Source organism: Nyctereutes procyonoides, unplaced genomic scaffold (assembly GCF_905146905.1).
Source record: "Nyctereutes procyonoides isolate TBG_1078 unplaced genomic scaffold, NYPRO_anot_genome, whole genome shotgun sequence".
Taxonomy (NCBI): Eukaryota; Metazoa; Chordata; class Mammalia; order Carnivora; family Canidae; genus Nyctereutes; species Nyctereutes procyonoides.
The window spans coordinates 58,504,163-58,520,220 of record NW_026575135.1 but is presented as its reverse complement, the minus strand read 5'-3'; the positions used below and the strand labels follow the sequence as shown (position 1 = coordinate 58,520,220).

General features: G+C 44.4%; 1 protein-coding gene across 3 annotated transcripts in view; it reads right to left on the bottom strand.

Moving 5' to 3' along the window:
- ALDH7A1 (aldehyde dehydrogenase 7 family member A1) overlaps positions 1–12,131 on the bottom strand; it is a 49,009-nt gene extending 36,878 nt beyond the window's left edge. For all 3 annotated transcript variants that reach the window (XM_055302507.1, XM_055302506.1, XM_055302505.1), the window contains exons 1-5: positions 11,905–12,131; positions 10,579–10,632; positions 9,965–10,030; positions 1,067–1,147; positions 572–695 (exon numbers count right to left, since the gene is read on the bottom strand). In XM_055302507.1, coding sequence (XP_055158482.1) covers positions 572–695; positions 1,067–1,147; positions 9,965–10,030; positions 10,579–10,632; positions 11,905–12,096 — 517 coding nt within the window. In that variant the 5' untranslated portion in view covers positions 12,097–12,131. The remainder of the gene's footprint in view (positions 1–571; positions 696–1,066; positions 1,148–9,964; positions 10,031–10,578; positions 10,633–11,904) is intronic.
- Positions 12,132–16,058: the final 3,927 nt, after the last annotated feature.

Below are 16,058 nucleotides of genomic sequence, written 5' to 3'. Positions count from 1 at the left end.
GAAGCAGACTCCCCACTGAGCAGAACCTGATGTAGGACTCAATCCCAGGACCCTGGAGATCATGACCTGAGTCAAAGGCAGACACTTAACCGACACAGCCACCCAGGCATCCCCTGGAGTATTATCTTTAAAAATAGAAAAATTTGGGACGCCTGGGTGGCTCAGTGGTTGAGTGTCTGCCTTCGGCTCAGGGCGTGATCCCGGAGTCCCAGGATCGAATCCCACATCGGCCTCCGTGCATGGAGCCTGCTTTTCCCTCTATGTCTGCCTCTTCTCTCTCTAATGAATATAAAAATAAAATCTTTTAAAATAAATAAATAAAAATTAAAAATTAAAAATTAAATAAAAATAGAAAAATTTAAGAAGTACTTTGATCTAAAAAAAAAAAGTACTTTGATCTGACGTTTTTACCTATTTGAATTTATATTCGTTGGTACAGACATGAAAGACATTTTTGTATATTTACATGCTACATGCAGTTGCTCTTCTGCCAACTAATTCACAGCTATAGCATTTTTTGAGCTCTGCCTAAGAGCACAAAATTCTTAGCTTAACTGACTTCATTGCTTACTTTCAGAAGGCAAGATGGGTCCCCCAATCATCCGCGATAAGCCAACAGCATAATCACAAACATCCACGTACTCTTGAACTTCTCCCACACCTTCCACTAAGATTTTCCCCATCTCCAAAGACACCTAAAAAAGCACAAAAAAACAAGAAGCATTTTTGCAACACAATTCATATTTTAAATACTAAGTTTATGGGGCAGGGTGGGGACCAAACAGTATTTCATGTTAATTTTGTGAAGGGGTAAATTTCAGAGAGTCTGTTATATTAATTTAAAAACCCAAGATTTAAAAAAATAAAAAATAAAAATAAATAAAAAAATAAAAACCCAAGATTTGTCTTTACTTTTCCCTGTTCATCTTTCCTCTAAAGAGATGTTTTTTATAAATATTATGACTGTTCTCCTTAAGCATCACAATCTTACAATCTTAAACACAAATGCACAACAAGCCTTATTCCCCACTCAAAGGAACGTGTATTTACTATCGAAATACGTTACCAAATTTCCTAGTATTTGGATCTTCTCCCGCAAAGCATCCCCAATCTGCCTCACTACTTCTCCTCGCTTCGGAGCAGGAACCTAAGAAGAAAATGGAATCTCAGTGTCTAATTCAAAGCGTAAACATGTCTGTAACACAACAGTAGACAATCGTGCTCTAAGAGAATTAAGTCCCAGCCCATCAGATGATTTTTGATCACATCAAGACTGTGATTATAGCACGTCCCTAAAACCAATACCAGAGACCCAGGAAACATCATCCAGATGACAGGTTCTTGGAAAGCAAGGGTCTGTGCCAAGGACAGAGAGAAATTCAGAGAATGAACACAATCTTTGCAAGGACTCTAGAAAAAGCTTAAGATACCTTAAATATCTGTAAACCTTTAAGATTTCCAGTGATGTTTTCTTATGTGTCAAAATGACTGGATGCCCAAATACTAGTCAGCTGATGAAATGGCATTCCATAAGCCATTCAAATTATGATTTTTTCAAATTATGATTTACTCACTATTTTCTGAGCACCTAGTATGTAACAGGAATAATGCCAGGCACCTGGGCTAAAATAAGGGAAGCATTCATGGAGCTAATAATCTTACTGAATCTTATTCTAAGTGCAATGGGAAGTCTTTAATGGTTTTTAAGCGGAAAATTATTTGCTTTACCTCCCCCCAAAAAAAAACTTTTTTAATTAAGTTTTATGCCAACAAAGTGGGGCTTGAACTCAAGACCCCAAGATCAAGAGTCACATACTCTACTGAGCGAGCCATGCAGGTGCCCCACTTTGCCTTTTTAAGATCGCTGTTAGGGGGTACCTGGGTGGCTCAGTGGGTTGATTATCTGAGTCTGACTCCTTTTTTTTTTTTTTTAAGATTTTATTTATTCATTCGTTAGAGACACACAGAGAGAGGCAGAGACATAGGCAGAGGGAGAAGCAGGCTCCCCCCGGAAAGCCTGATGCAGGACTTGATCCCAGGACCCTGGGATCACAACCTGAGCCAGAGGAAGATGCTCAACCATTGAGCCACCCAGGTGCCCCTGAGTCTGACTCTCAATTCCCACTCAGGTCATGATCTCAGCGTTGTGGGATTGAGCCCTAAGTCAGGCTCCACACTCAGCACAGAATTCGCTTGTCCCTCTCCCTCTGCTCCCCAGCCCCTCTCTTTCTCTCTTTAAATAAAAATTTTATTTTTTTATTTATTTATTTTTTTTATTTATTTTTTTCATTTTTATTTATGATAGTCACAGAGAGAGAGAGAGGCGAGGCACAGGCAGAGGAGAAGCAGGCTCCATGCCGGGAGCCCGACGTGGGACTCGATCCCGGGTCTCCAGGATCGCGCCCTGGGCCAAAAGCAGGCGCCAAACCGCTGCGCCACCCAGGGATCCCTAAATAAAAATTTTAAAAAGAAAAATCAATGTGGGATAGATGGAACAGATACAGGAGGGGAAAAGTAGAAGATCAATTAAGAACACACTCTAGTAGCCTAGGCCAAAGATTATACTAACTTGATAGTAAAACCGGGGGCAGCCTGGGTGGCTCAGCAGTTTAGCGCCGCCTTCAGCCCAGGGCCTGATCCTGGAGACCTGGGATCGAGTCCCAGGTCAGGCTCCCTGCATGGAGCCTGCTTCTCTCTCTGCCTCTCTCTCCCCCCTCCCTCCCTCTCTCTCTCTCTCTGTATCTCTAATAAATAAATAAAATCTTAAAAAAAAAACACATAAAACTGAAGCAAGGGAGACATAAAGTAGATCCAGGATTATTTAGGAAATAGAACGGACAGGACACACTAATGGAATAGGTGTGGGAAATGAGGGACATAGAACCATGGATGATGCCCAGATCTCTGGCTTGAACAGCTAGGTAGATGGAAGTACAATTCCCCAGATGAAGAAGACTCAGAAGTATCAAAGGTTGGGACACTTGGGGGGCTCAGTCAGTTGAGTGCCTCCGACTCAGGTCATGGTTCCAGAATCCTGGGATCAAGCCCCATATTGGGCTCCCTGCTGAGAGAGGATTCGGCTTCTCCCTCTCCCTTTGCCCCTTCCCCCCAGCTCGTGTTGGTTCACTCTCAAATAAATAAATAAATCTCTAAAAAAAAAAAATAAGTGTCAGGTTTGTGAAGGTAAACAGTACAGGTTGGGCCACGTGAAGTTTGAGACATGATTCACATATGGAGACATGACTTCCTCAATGTGACCATCACTCTTTCTCTTCCCCCAGCTCTTCCCAATTAACTCTGGCTCTCCTTCAAAGGCAACTAAAAGGACCATTTCCCCCAGGCTGGCCCCAGTACTCCACTGGCTCCTCAGAGAGTGCTATCAAAGCTCTGCTCCAGGGTGGCTTCCCAGAGCCTGACCCAGAACTCAGGGCTCATCCTCACTCTCTTCTTTCCAAATAGATGGTGTTGTGATAGAGCTTTTCTGGAAAGTAACCCGGCATACTGTAACATTTAACCCATTCCTTCTCTTTGACTAGGTAATTCCATTTCTGGATATCAAGCAAATACATACATTACAGACATACAGGTACAACACTTACTGCAGTGCTGTTTCTGGTGGAGAAAAACAAACCATCTTTATGTCTATCAACACAGGACCGGTTAATTACACAAAAGCTATAACACGGGATTATTTACACTCTACAAGGTAGACTTACAAGCAAAAACTTTCCAGAGTTGTAACAGAAAATAGCAAAATATGCATACAATAACTAAATTTTTGCTTATGTTTGAAGAAATACACAAGATGTTAAGAATGGTCATTTCTGGGGAATGGGATTTTTTTAGGTGGTGGGATGGAATTATAAGACTTTCATTCCTCACATTTAATAAGTCTATAATATTTGCCATTTTTACAATACATGCACTCCTTTGAAAATATCAAAAACTGATTGTTACATGAATCAGCACAGATCCTATAAATTTCCTAAGCATGGAATGAGTTTACTACTGTTCCAAATGAATTTAGCCCACAGGTTTGTAAGTTTAGCAAACTGGTTAATTTCAACTCAGAATGTCCAATACACATAGTCCTTTACATCATATTCTTGTATACATTATTCAGTCTCTAACCAGTAATTATTGCACACTTCCTATAGTGCCAGATATTCTGTTCTTCCCCAGGGATACTAGAGAAGACAGCTACAATTCAAGCCCACCAGAACCAACACTCCAGGAGTGGTGAAGACAAGAAATAGGTGATTTCAGTCTCATGTACTAAGTGCCAGGCTGGAGAAGCCAGACTGTATAAGGGTAGCAGCTAGCCGTGTTAATTTAGTGTTACTTGGGGTTAAGCAAGTAGGGAGGAAGGAGGCTTTCTGAAGAAGTTTAAAATTGAGACTGAAGACCTCAAGTATGATTGGTGTTTGCCAGGTAGAGGTAGAGAAGGTAGACAGAAATTATGGGCAACGGGACAGAGCATGTGCAAAGGCCAAAAAACAAAAGAGAATATGGGGACTTTGAAAATTTTAAAGGGGTTAAAAGAGGCAGGAGAGAAAATTTGGGGTCACAGTGCAAAGGACCTTATAAAGAATCCTCCAAAAAATAGTGTGGAGGGCGCCTGAGTGGCTCAGGTGTCCTGGGATCAAGTCCCGCATCGGGCTCCCTGCTCCAGGCAGAACCTGCTTCTCCCTCTCTCCCTACTGCTCCCCCTGCTTGTGCTCTCTCTGTCAAGTAAGTAAGTAAGTAAGTAAGTAAATAAATAAATAAATAAATATCTTTAAAAAAAATAGTGGGGAAATCACTAGAGGGTATTAAATGGTAGGGGGAAAATCACAGTGCATTGTAAAATACCACTCCAGGGCCACCTGGCTGGCTCAGTCTACACAGCATGCAACTCTTGATCTTGGGGTTAGAGCTCACTTAAAACAATTGTATTAAAAAAAAAAAAAAACCCTCCAGATGTGGTCTAGGAAATAGAACAGAGTGAGACAAGATTCACATAGGAAGACCATTAGGCAAGAAAAAGATGGTGACTTGTCTCAATTACAGAAATAGCAACAGAGATAACTGCAATTTAAAATATTCAAGACTTGGTAACTGACAATTGGTAATTGACAGATCCTCAACCCTGGGTATATAGCAAAATCAACACCCATGAAACCTTTGAGCTGGATTCTATCCAAGACCATTCAAATGTGGCTTCTTCATTTTTGTTCTAGCCTCCCAATGATGGGATAGAGTAGCAAGAATTGAGAAAGCAGGATTGGATCTGGGGAGAGGGAAATGGGGGCAGAGTAGGCAACATGATAACCCATCTCCCAGGTGAGCTTTACTGATCTCAGCATGACAGGCCATTTGTAACCTCATGTCCTCCTGAGGTGGACAACAGGAGATCTCATCCCTGCACACTGTATCTGTGAAGTCATACTTAGAACAAGCATCCCCAACAGCCACAAGAAGGAATTATCAGCACTGAGGGAATTATTAGCTGAGCTTTTGGGGTAATAATACAAGGAAACCTGTGTTAAAGTGCTACCATGTTAAATATTTTTAAAAATTTATTCATGAAAGACAAAGGCAGAGACCTAGGCAGAGGGAAAAGCAGGCTCCCTGACGGAAGCCCAATGCAGGACTTGATCCCAGGACCCCGGGATCATGACCTGAGCCAAAGGCAGACGCTCAACCACTGAGCCACCCAGGTGCCATTAGATGGATGGCTCTTATTTATTCTGGGTTCATGTGCTACCTCCTCAGAGATTCCTTCCCTGATCACCAAAGAGCTACCATATATTATAGAGCTTCCATGTAAATGTTATTTCTTTATTCGGTTAGAGATGGTGCCTGTCATCACTCTAGCTCTTCCTCCCCAGGGATGGACAGGGGGAAAATGACACACAGCGGATGCAGAGGAGCATAAACAGGTGGCATTCTGGGCTGAAACCAGTTCCTGAGAGAGAGCAGCAGAGCCAGTAATCCCGACCAGGTTCTCTGTGCTCAGGTTTAGTTAGGAGAAAGAAATCAGCTATATATTTTTCACATAGGAAGCTTCCTATATTTTTATACTTTTTCCTTAAAGAAAAATGTCCCCCCTCCCCCCCAAAAAATGTTCCCTTTGAAAAATTTCAGGCCTCACGCAAAAGAAGTCAATGAAACAGTGGTTTGTCCTAACACAGGCGAGGCCAGCCAAAACTATCAGGGGGAAGCAGAAGCAGCCCCACTTGAGTTAAGGACCCAGGAGGGTTAAGTGTGTAGACCAGGAGGGGATGAGCTTTGCTCTCTCCTTGTGTGAGGCACCAGCAGCCTCTAAGTGACTGCCCCGTTGGCAGGAGCCCCAGATGCAGTTAGGAAAGGCTCTGCCCCTACCCTCAACTTTGAACTCAATTGCTTAACTCAAATTCTAACAAGTGGGATCCCCAACCATCACCCAGGACAACAACCTGCTCCCACTTAGCAATGTCACTCTACTGGGAGATCTGAGCAGTCTGGGAAGTAGAAGCAAGCATGTTAGGTGCAGGGGCGGGCAATGTTCACTGAGAGAGGATGGCCATGTGAAATCCTAAACATGAAAATAGCAGTAACAAGAAGAGTACTGCACACTATTAAGGAAAGGTATCAGTGTCAGCTGCCAGCCCCTAGGGCACAGCCAAGACTGATTATCTTATTTATTTATTCATGAGAGACACAGGGAGGCAGAGACACAGACAGAGGGAGCAGCAGGCTCCCAGCAGGGCGTCAGACAAGACTGATTTAAAAGCCAGTTAAAAAAAAAAAAAAGCCAGTTTAGGATCCTTGGGTGGCTCAGTGGTTTAGCATCTGCCTTCAGCCCAGGGCACTGATCCTGGAGCCCTGAGATCCAGTCCCACATCAGGCTCCCTGCATGAAGCCTGCTTCGTCCTCTGTGTCTCTGCCTCTCTCTCTGTGTGTGTCTCTAATGAATAAATAAATAAAATCTTAAAAAAAAAAAAAAAAAAGCCAGTTTAGGAGTTTAGGAAAGACCCCGAATCACACACACCGTGGTAAATGCACACACATACATGTTTCTAATCACGTTTCACTGGCATTCAAAACCCTATATGCAAACAGTGAATCCTAATGCAAATTATGGGCTTTAGTTAATAATAGTTGATCAGCATTGGCTCTCCAATTGTAACCAATGTAAGATGGTGGTTAAGGAAACGTGCAAAGTGTGATAAGAAGGACAGAATTCCCTGTTTTCCACTCATCTCTCTGCTGAAAGGACTCAGACTAAGCCAGAACGTGCCACTTGGGCATAAGGATCATTCTGAGCTGAAGGCAACCGAGGCCCAACAGACTCAGGAAAAGCTTTTTACCTCTCCCTTACTGCCTGAAAGAAGGGGATCTGTGCCAAGAAATGAGTTCTTACCAGAGATCGCTTTTATAAGGATGACCTACTGGCATGGCAGGGAACACATTTGTGTACCAAACATTTGCTCCTCTCAGTTCAAGCCCCAGAACTCTGTATGCATACAAGCTTAGATGTCTGGCTGCCCAGACATCTTTCCTCTTGGATCTTGGTCTTGGATCTTTCCTCACTGCCACTCTTCCATGCCCCACATGAGAAATTCAAATGTTTTTCTCCTGTTCATCTGTTTTATATCAATTACTAAACCAGCCACAGAACTCGGAAGTGAAAAGCAAAAATTTTTTCCTCTCCTATAAACCTGAAACTACTCTAAAAAATTAAGTCTAATTTTTTTGTGAATAGCTTATATATAGGAGAACAATTTTAAAATTATGCAACTTGGGATCCCTGGGTGGCGCAGCAGTTTGGCGCCTGCCTTTGGCCCAGGACGCGATCCTGGAGACCCGGGATCGAATCCCACGTCGGGCTCCCGGTGCATGGAGCCTGCTTCTCCCTCTGCCTATGTCTCTGCCTCTCTCTCTCTCTCTGTGACTATCATAAATAAATAAAAATTTAAAAAATTAATAAAATAAAATAACGCAACTTTAGGCTGGCAGGCAATGCCACCATGAGTGTCAAAATTTTACACATGCCACGTATAATAACCACAACTATAAAACACAAAAGACTGGAAGGAAATGCACAAACTCCAACTCTAATAACCATTCTCTATAAAAGAAGATGAGGTAAGGGATCCAATGTGATTATATTAGTGTCTCATCCAATTCTTATTAAAGAATATACATTACTCTTGGGTGGCTCAGCGTTTTAGTGCCTGCCTTCGGCCCAGGGCATGATCGTGGAGTCCTGGGATCGAGTCCCACATCAGACTCCCTGCATGGAGCCTGCTTCTCCCTCTGCCTGTGTGTCTCTCTTTCTGTCTCTGTCTCTCTCTCTCTCTCTCTCTCTCTGTGTCTCTCATGAATAAATAAATAAAATATTTTTTAAAAAAAGAATATATGTTAATCTTTCTTAAAAGATTTTATTTGAGAGAGAGTGAGAGAGAGAGAGAGTGCATGAGCAGGCGGGAGGGGCGGAGGGAGAAGCAGATTCACCGCCGAGGAGGGATTCCCAGTGCCTAGGACCCTGAGATCATGACATGAGCCAAAGGCAGACACTTAACCAACTGAGCTACCCAGGCACCCTGTGTTAATTTTTTTAAAGGTTTTATATATTTATTTGAGAGAGTGCATGATGGGACGGTGGGAGAAAGAGAGGAAGCAGCAGATCCCTGCTAAGCAGGGAGCCAACCCCGAGATCATGACCTGAGATCACAATCCGAGCAGAAGGTAGCCACTTAACTGACGGAGCCACCCAGGTACCCCAAATATGTATTACTTTTAGGATCAAAAAGAAAACAAAAATTATTTTGCAAACAATAAATGACACTGCTTTGGACACTTTTCTCTACGTGGAGTGAACTTTACTTATTATACCATATACTTTTGGAAGTGGTGCTTTAACACTCAAGGATATTTTTCATTGTGCATAATGGAACCCTACACCAACAATCAGGCTTAAAGTACAGGAAAGATGTTCCTCCTGCTTTGCACAGAGGCGGTCCCTCAGCTGACAACTAAGGTACATTCAACTCAGGGCTCTCTGGGAGAGCCTGCCCCTGTCCAAGTCACCCTAGCATTCTTTGATTCAGAAAAAAACACTGACTCAGCAGTCTGGAAACCAGTAACATGTGGTTCTGTATAGCCCTGGTAAGATGTCTGCAAAGGCCAGGTTCTGCAGCTGGCAATTCCAAGGATTAATTCATTTAATGCTCACCATAACCCCATGCGGCAGGCAGGCCATCTCCTCTATTTACAAGACAGAGCACACAGAAGGGAAGTAATTTACCCAAGGGTAGAGCTGGGTTAAATAGTCCAGGATGTTCCTCGAGCCTCAGGCCTATAATCTTCAGTGATAGACAGAATGGAATATTCAGAGTGGGGGAGGGAAGGAGGGAAATGCGGGCTACCCCATTTCTTCCCTCTCTTCTCTTCCAGAGTCTGGCCCTCACCTAGTGACAGCTCCCTGTGGCCCAGCTCAGCTCCAGTCACAGCTCCTACAGAGGATCACATTACCCCAGGTGGAGACAGAAGAAGGAGGCACCACCCTCTCTAACGCCAGATCAGACTGCAGGAACTCAAGCCCCTGCCCTTTGAGCTAGGGCTATCCACTTACTGCTGAGATGCTCCCACCCCTCACCCCTGCATACAGTTGGTTGGAAGGAGACGGGAGAAGCAGCAAAATGGGGTTTCTAGCATACACAGTCCTTTCTTTTAGTCCAATTAGAAACTTACTTCAACTAGAAAATAGTGTTCAGAGCTGAGGTTTATGCTTCTTCAGTAAAGACTTTTAATTCACTTAAAATCACCCATTAATTGAAAGCCAAATATGGAAAAGGCACTATCCTAGGGCTATGGCTCAGAGATTTTCATAGCTCCCAAGCAACTCCCCTTGCAGGGGAGCACTGACTGCTCTTGTAAAATTTTTCTTTATCTCCCTTGCAATTACCATAGGTCATCATGCCGTGACCTTCGCACTCACCTCTGCCCAGACTTTCCAGGCTTCCCTGGCTTTCTTCACTGTTTCTTCATAGTCAGCCACACTGGCCTAAAGTAGGAATTAGACAGGAGACAAAGAAAAATAATGGGAAGGGATGATCCCCTCTGAGAACAAACGAGATTTGTGGAAAAGAATGGGAGTATCTCCAGGTGACCGTCGGATTCGTAGTTTCTAGAATGATTTTCACAGCCTATGCCTTCATAGACTGTGAACTCGGTAAGACAGCTTAGAATCCAGCTGTGCTTCTTAAACGTTGCTTCTAGAAGCAAGCTCCATCAGCCTCATCTGGGGACAATACCTGAGATGTTAGAAAAATCAGAACCCTGGGCTCCAACCCGGACTTCAGAGGTTAGAATGGAATCTTCATTCAAAATCAGGTGATTCAGATATGGCCTTAAATGGAGTCCCCCTCCCAATGACTTTTCTGTCACCTTTTTTAGAGCACCCAAACCCAAAGACTGGGCAGTCTCCGAGACATTCTTAAATGTCACATGAAAACGAAACACTTTATTCTTGGACTGTGAGACTCCATACTGCTTTTCATCACTGGCACAAGTGGGCAATTTGAATTAACAAAAACAAAAAAAAAAACTTACCTGTCGGACTCTTGCTATCGGTTCATTGTTAGCCGGACAATAGGTCGTGATAACCTTCAAACAAAAAGAAAATGCCAGTCTATGGGAAATGTAATCCCTTCCAAATAGGGGGAACAGACCAAAAAACAGGGGACGGTAAAGGAGGAAGAAAAAAAAAAAAAAACTTAAGACACCATATCCAAACTTGGAATTTTTACATTAGCTTCTATGACAAATAGGTCACTTAGAGAGCGGTCTTTCATTTCTGACCTAAACATGCAGAACCACTTTTTGCAAAACCCAGTCTTGCCATCTAAATATGGGGTGTGGGAGCCAAAGTCTAATATAACCCATCACGTCGCCTCTTTCTCCATTCATAAGAGACTAAACTGAAGAGTTTCACTTAATCTTCTCTTACTCTGTCCTAGTCAGAAGGTGAAGAAGAGTGGACAACTCTGTTATCTCGACACAAGCTGCAGAGATTAGAAAGGAAAAAAAAAATCAAGGCGTCGCTAAAAAATTTTCAGGAGGAAGTATCTTATCCAGGACCCTAATGATAAAACGCCACAGGAAAAACAGGATCAAACTGCCAACAGAAGGGGAGGGTAATTTGGGGAATAACTGCAAACACCTACATCTCCTACGGTCAGCAATAACCTGGAGGAACAAGTGTTTCTTCTAACAAAGCAAGTTCGGTGTACGCAACAAACTTTGTGGCATGTTATGTATCATCTTCTTATAAAAGCTTTCTTATTCATGCAGCTCCCCCCAAAACCTTACCTTTCCATCCTATTCCCTAATCAAACACTGCACTGAGCTTTCTCTGCGTGCCAGTCGTGCTGTCTGGCTCTGGAGATAAACGCTGAAAATCCCGTCCTCAAGGAAGCTCAGAGCCCCACAGATTTGACTGGATGTCAGCGAGTCCCGGCTTGCGAACTCCAACAACAGCAAAGACGGTGCAAAACCAAGGACACTACCCGTGGCGCACGTGGCGCACGTGGCATCAGAAGAGCCAGAAGAGTCAAGCACAAAGTCGAGGTAATCTGCCAAGGCTAAGCCCGGAGCCCGCCTCCCCACCCACCGCACGACGCCGCCAGAAGGCTGTCAGCGCGTGCGGGAAGCTCGAGCCCCACCAGCTCCGGAATGGCACGGATGGTCCAGAACACACAAAGACCTAACGCTCCGGGCGTATTCGGCAAGTTCCCCTTCACATGCGCATGTTTACTCCGGGGCTTCAGACCTGCCCACCCGGTACCGCGGTCCCAGCAGCGGGAGGCGGCCGGGCAGTGCCCGCGCGGCCTCCGGGAGCGCACGGGGCCCGCGCGGATCTCCAGGGCGCCCGCATACCTCTCCGCGGCCTCCCCAGCTGCCGTTATACACGCCCTCGTTTTCCTCGCGGAGCCCCAGCTCCTTCAGCCAGGCATACTGGGCCTGATTGATGAGCAGAGTGGACATGAAGGCAGCGGGTCTGTGGCGAGGGCCCGAGAGCTTGCCTCCCCTCGCAACGCGCACACACAGCTGGCGGGGAACGCGCCACATGCTGGGCCCCGGGCACGCGCGCCGCGCCCGCGCCCCGGGAGCTGCAGAAATAGCGCCCCGCCCCCCTTCCGGGAGGGCCCATTGGGCAGGCCGGGCCCCGCCCCCCGAGCACGCCCCCCCCCCCCCCCCGGGACTCCCCCGTTCGGCCCGCCCCGGCCCGGGTCTTCCGGGGGCGCGCCGAGCTCGCCCTCGCCGGGAGCAGGGCGGGTGCGGCTGGGAGCAAGGGGAGGGGCGCTGCCGTCTGCTGAGGGACCGACCGCGCGAGCCGCGGCTCCAGCTGGAAGCTCTTTGCAGCCTGATATCGGCTCTAAAGTACCCAGGCTTAGAGCAGGGCTCCGGGGCTGCCTCGTGCAAGTAATCACTTTTCCATCACTCCATCGCGTTAGACACACGTTCTGATTCGGTGGCTCCGGCCTGGGGTCTGAGAATGGCCCTTTCCAACCAGCTCCCAAGTGATGATGACGCGGCTCTTTAACAAGGAGTAGCCAAAGGCCGCTTCCTGGTGGAGGGGGGGATAGGGTTGTTTTCAGCGCTTTGTCAAGTTACGACTTCCAGGAGGTGCCTGGGTGGCTCAGCGGGTGAGCGGCGGCCTTTGGCCCGGGCGATCCCCGGGATCCAGCCCCACATCAGGTTCCTTGCAGGGCGCCTGCTTCTCCCTCTGCCTGTGTCTCTGCCTCTCTCTCTCTCTCTCTCTCTCTCTCTCTCTCTGTGTGTGTGTCTCTCATGAATAAATAAATAAAATCCTTTTAAAAAATTACAATCTTGAGTTTTCTCATTAATGAAAAATGTTAAATGATGATACTTCCTTCTAAATTTCCTGCCAGAGTATATTCTTGCTTTTGAAGAATAAATACAGTTCTGATCAATTCCCTTCATCTTCCATGTCTTTGATTTTTGCTGCCATAGCATTTTCACTGCCTCCCCCCTCACCACCGCCACCGGGCGTAACCATCCCATCTCCCATCTTGTTCCACAGTAACTAGGCCTACACTATATAAGGGAAATATTAACATCTCTAGCAGAATGATTTGGACGTAAGTTAAAAATATATATGCACTCTTGGGGGCGCCTGGGTGGTTGAGTTGTTAAGTATCCTACTCTTGATTTCAGCTCAGGTCTTCAGCTCAGGGTCCTAAAATCCAGCTCTGCCTTGGGCTCCCCTGCTCAGTATGAAGTCTTCTGGCATTCTCTCCCCCTGCCCCTCTCCCTACTCTTTCTCTTCATCAAAAGAAATAAATAAATAAGTAAATTATATATTTATACACACACACACACACTCTCGCGGTGCCTGAGTGGCTCAGTCAGTTGAGCATCCAACTCTCCATTTTGCCTAAGTTCTCTGAGCCCTGAGACCTACCCCCATGTGGGGCTGCCACTGTGTGTGTGTTGGGGGGGGGGTGGATAGGGAGTCAGCTTTGATTTTTCTCTTTCCCTCTGCCCCTCCCCCCCATGTGCACAAGTGTGCTCTCTCTCCCTTTCTCTCAAATAAATAAATCTTTAAAAATATATATGTATACACACTCTTGGGACTCCTGGGTGGCACAGTTGGTTGAGCCTCAGACTCTTGGTTTTGGGATCCAGAACTGTGGGACGGATCCCCATGTCTGGCTCTGCACATAGTGTGAGGTCTGCTTGAGACTCACTCTCCCTCTCCCTCTGCCTCTCCCCAGCCCCCTCAAATAAATAAATCTTCAAAAAATACATATATACGCCACTCTCGAAGCAACTGAGTTCATAGGTCTCTCAGTGATTTCCAGCATACCTTCTGAAAATGTTTCTCCTGCTAGTGGCCTTCCACAATGCAGCCAGACATACTAAGTTACTTTGTCTATGCAAAGCCTGTTTTCTTCCCACTGTTTTTGCCCTTTGCTATTCTCTCCACCTGTGAAACTCTTCCTTCCACCTCTGCCTTCAAGTTAAAGCTTTATCTGTTCCATCTTTATGGCTCAAATGATTTAACAAATACTCTGGCATGTATCAAACACCTACCAGAAACTATAGTAAGTGCCGGATATACAGGAACGATGCTTTTGTTTATAAATATTAAATTTTTACCTGTTCATCTTTGCATAGCTCCACAATTACCAGCATTGTAGCAGGCTCATGTGACATGAATGAATGAATAAAAAACCTGTGAACACACCTTAGGAGCAGTACACATGGATACTTTGTCCAGCACTGGTAAATCTATCAACAGCCCAGCTACTATCTTCATCTACTCCTAGGACTGAAGCACTAATTTCCTTTGTTCTAATTCTCGACAGTTTTTTGTTTTTTGTTTTCCCCTCAGACATTTAACCGAGAATTTAATTCTTCTCCCTTTCTGGCCGCTAGCAAGATTCCTTATACATGTATCTTAACACCACAGTCTTCTTTCTCCTCTCTTCCATTTAATTCAGGAGACATTTACGGATACACTGAATTTTAGAAGCAATGCATAGTGTTCTTGAGGAATGTTAGATTCTTTCTCTTCACTATGTCAACTAGAGAAGTTCAGGGCTGTCTCTCTAAACTAGTTCTAGGAAAATAGACATAAGTAATTGCCTACATTGAGTGGAGATTACATCTCACTCTTCTACCTCTGTTTTTCAAAACTGACTTAGCCCTGCCCAATAGGAGGTCAGGAAAAATTATAAGCAATGAATTTTGACGGGGCAGAGCAGGAAGAGATAGAATTAAATGATTCATGAGAGCACATTTCATATATGAAAGAGAATTGAATGAATCATACATAAAAGCGTATATAAAAACTGCAAAGCCCTATAGAAATGTCGATGTACTGACTGAACTCGGGGCACCTTGAAAGTATTCTGTATTAGAAGTGGCAGAGTCTGCAAATAGCCAATCTTGCTTCCAAATGGCTTATCAAAGGCACAGTAGCATTGTGATTAAAGCAAGGACTCTGGAGTCACAGCATTGTAACAAATGAATAGTGCTTATGATGTGATGTCCTCAATGAACGCTAGAAGTCTTCATTCTTCAAAGATAGCTAGCCAGAAGGCAGAAGATGGGACCTGAACATGCATGCTTGCCCCAAGGCAGCAATAAATTAGAGAAATCACCACCACCCAGGATACATTTTCATTTTTGCAAATGCAAAACCTGATTTGTCAGAGCATGGGTGAGTGACACTATTGCTCTGGGCAAACTCATTAATCAAGCTCACAAAGAAATGAAGCCACAACTACAATGCTGGCATATCATTTAATAGGGAAAATTGTCTTCAGAAAGGACCAACAATTCACATCCTATGATCACTGTATTCTCTCCCAGGATACAAACTACCTATCTGGTTGTTTAATGAGCCCAGAATAAGAAGAGTTATTAATAAACAATATACGGTTCTAGCTTTTTTTTTTTTAATTTTTCTTAGAAGATTTTATTTATTTGAGAGAGAGAGAGAAGGGACAGAGGGAGAGTAAGAATCCCAGACTGACTCCACACTGAGCACAGAACCCGCCTTCGGGCTTGATCCCACAACCCTGAGATTCTGACCTGCGCTGAAACCAAGAGTTGGTTTCTCAACTAACTGAGCTACCAGAGAGCCTCCTATTCCAGCTTTTAATACCATCAGGCTAAGAGATAGTCTCCCCAGTGTCTGAAATAAATGATAGATTCAATGCAATCCCAATCAAACACCAGAATTAGCTAGCAGTTCTAAAGTTTAAATGGAAATGCAAAGGATCTAGAATAGCCAAAACAATTTTGGGGAAAAGGAACAAATTTACATTACCTTATTTTAACAATTATTATACAATTGTACAATAATTATAAACCTAAGTAATTGGATAGTATCACATTGGTATGAAGATAGACATAAACATTAGTGGAACAGAATATAGAACCCAGAAAGACTCTTATATGCATAGTCAATTTTCAATAAAGGTGTAAAAGAAATTCAATGAGTAAAGTATGGTCTTTTTGATGAAGTTTTGTACCTATAATTCCATTAGCAGGAAGAG